General features: G+C 41.7%; 1 protein-coding gene across 1 annotated transcript; it reads right to left on the minus strand.

The window, feature by feature from the left end:
* Window positions 1–570: 570 nt before the first annotated feature.
* LOC147635723 (uncharacterized) lies at window positions 571–1,546 on the minus strand. The gene is made up of 2 exons (XM_086802307.1): window positions 1,315–1,546; window positions 571–1,152 (listed from the first exon to the last, which is right to left on the minus strand). Exons 1-2 carry the CDS (start codon window positions 1,429–1,431, stop codon window positions 571–573), a joined length of 699 nt encoding a protein of 232 aa, XP_086658433.1. The 5' UTR covers window positions 1,432–1,546.
* Between the last annotated feature and the right edge of the window lie 366 nt (window positions 1,547–1,912).

Genomic DNA, 1,912 nt, shown 5'->3' on the forward strand with positions numbered 1-1,912 from the left:
CCCCCATTATCATCAAAACAAATTATGATTGAAGAGGTTTAAAAATGAAAAAATTACACAAATTTGATTTTTTGAGGAAAAGTTGGAGAAGGAGGATGATAAATAGCGAAGAGAGAAAGAACATGAGAAAATCCAGCATACAATTGATAATAAGGTTGTAGAAATGAGAGCTCATATCACCAATGGCCTCACTGTTTCTTGTGTGTATATTAAGCATATGACAAACGGATTATAAATGAAAAAAGCATGTTGTATAACTTAACAATGGCCTTCGCTATGATGTCCATTCTTTTGAGTTGGTGGGGTGGGTTTGACTTTGTCCTTATGTATGTGTGTGCGTGTGCGTGTGCGTGCATGTACGTGTGCGCGTGCATGTGCGTGTGTGTGTGCGTGTGCATGGCGTTTGCTAGGGATGGGGTCAAGTTAGGCATGTGTTCTACTTGTCAGGGATGGAGAGCATTAGATCGATATAGTTCTAAGTAAATAGGAAATATGTTTAGCATCAACCAGAAACTAGCATGAGGTTTACATATATATATATAGGTCAAGGACCCATGGTAAGCATTTTAATCAATACAACTTGGCCACCAAACTCCTCTCCTTTGTAATTTCTGCTAATTCAGAGTAACTAGCCTTAAATCTTCGGGACGCAACCTCTTGAGCACCATTTTCAGAGTAACTAGCCTTAAATCTTCGGGACGCAACCTCTTGAGCACCATTTTCCCGCCTCATATCTGATAAAGAGGATGCAGAACTCGAGCATTGAGAAGAGGGTGCATTGTTAATGTTAGTATTATCCTTTGGAACCGATAATGAGGACCCTAATTGCCGACTGAGCGAGCTTAACTCTCTGTGGTAGGGCTTGCCTCCAGCGGCTAATTGCATGTTCTCTGTTAATCTTGAAGCTTTGTGATGGTGATCAATACTTGGCAGTGAGAGGGTTAGCTGCAAAGCCGGATCACCACCTCCATCTTCATCAAAATTGGCGGCGGGGAGGAGCTTCTGTCTCTTCGACTTAGCACGAAGAATCTTTTGCGCCTGATCATGAGTCCAATGTAAACCGTTTTTGGATGACGACAAGGTTTTATCGTGTGTGTTTGTGGGAGGGTGTGATGCTGGTGCCTCCATCTCCTTCAAGTACATCAACCCTGACTGCATGCAATTAGCAAAGCCAATTAGCAGGTTAATTACAGGGTATCATGCAGCTAGTTAATCCTCCACTCTTTCATTAAAACCTGCCAGCCAATTCAACTCAAGAAGAAGAAGACTCGATTAAGCTTAATCCTCTGATTTAATTACAAATTCAAGCCTTACCTTAAGATCTAGGCATCTTTCCCACCCTCGTGGGAGGGGTCGGAGGTCGGAGTCGAGGCAAACTTCTCCACTTTTGTTCACGGCAGTCCATGAGACCTGTGTCGTTGTTTTGGCCATGGTAGCTCAACACTGTATATGCTTGTTAATCTGGGCGTTCCTTTGCTAATTAGAGCTTAAACGACAGCATAAAAGTCTCTTGCGCTGCGCCAGCTAGTGCAAAGACATAACGAGTGGTGTGTTTCATAAGGTGCAATCCCCTAATTACGCCACAATCCCATGAGGACATCATGCCTAGGTTGCTTTAAATGCCCATATGTAAGTCTTATCCTGGCTTCTTAAATCATTTAAATATATGCCTTTTTACCAATTGCTGTAACTACCACCCACCTACTGTCCAAGGAATGAGGACACGGTTCTCTCTTTGTGTGTAATAATAGATTTCTAAAATGCTAATGTATAAAATATCTCTATATTATATAAAGGAAGTGTTTCACAAAACTACCATGAGGCAAGAATTTGAAGGATCAACACGTAGTTTAGAGGTTCGGGCGGCAGATTCGAGGAGAATTTGAAAAATTACAAGCTGGGAATTATATAA

This window comes from Cibotium barometz, chromosome 9 (assembly GCF_041138505.1).
Source record: "Cibotium barometz isolate CiBa-2024 chromosome 9, ASM4113850v1, whole genome shotgun sequence".
Lineage (NCBI taxonomy): Eukaryota > Viridiplantae > Streptophyta > Polypodiopsida > Cyatheales > Cibotiaceae > Cibotium > Cibotium barometz.

What these genes read in the sequence shown, in the direction of transcription:
- LOC147635723 (XM_086802307.1), bottom strand. Translation starts at nt 1,431, where the DNA reads ATGGCCAAAACAACGACACAGGTCTCATGGACTGCCGTGAACAAAAGT. An exon ending in AAAGATGCCTAGATCTTAAG is followed by an intron (nt 1,153 to 1,314) that starts GTAAGGCTTGAA and finishes AATTGCATGCAG; the next exon opens with TCAGGGTTGATGTACTTGAA.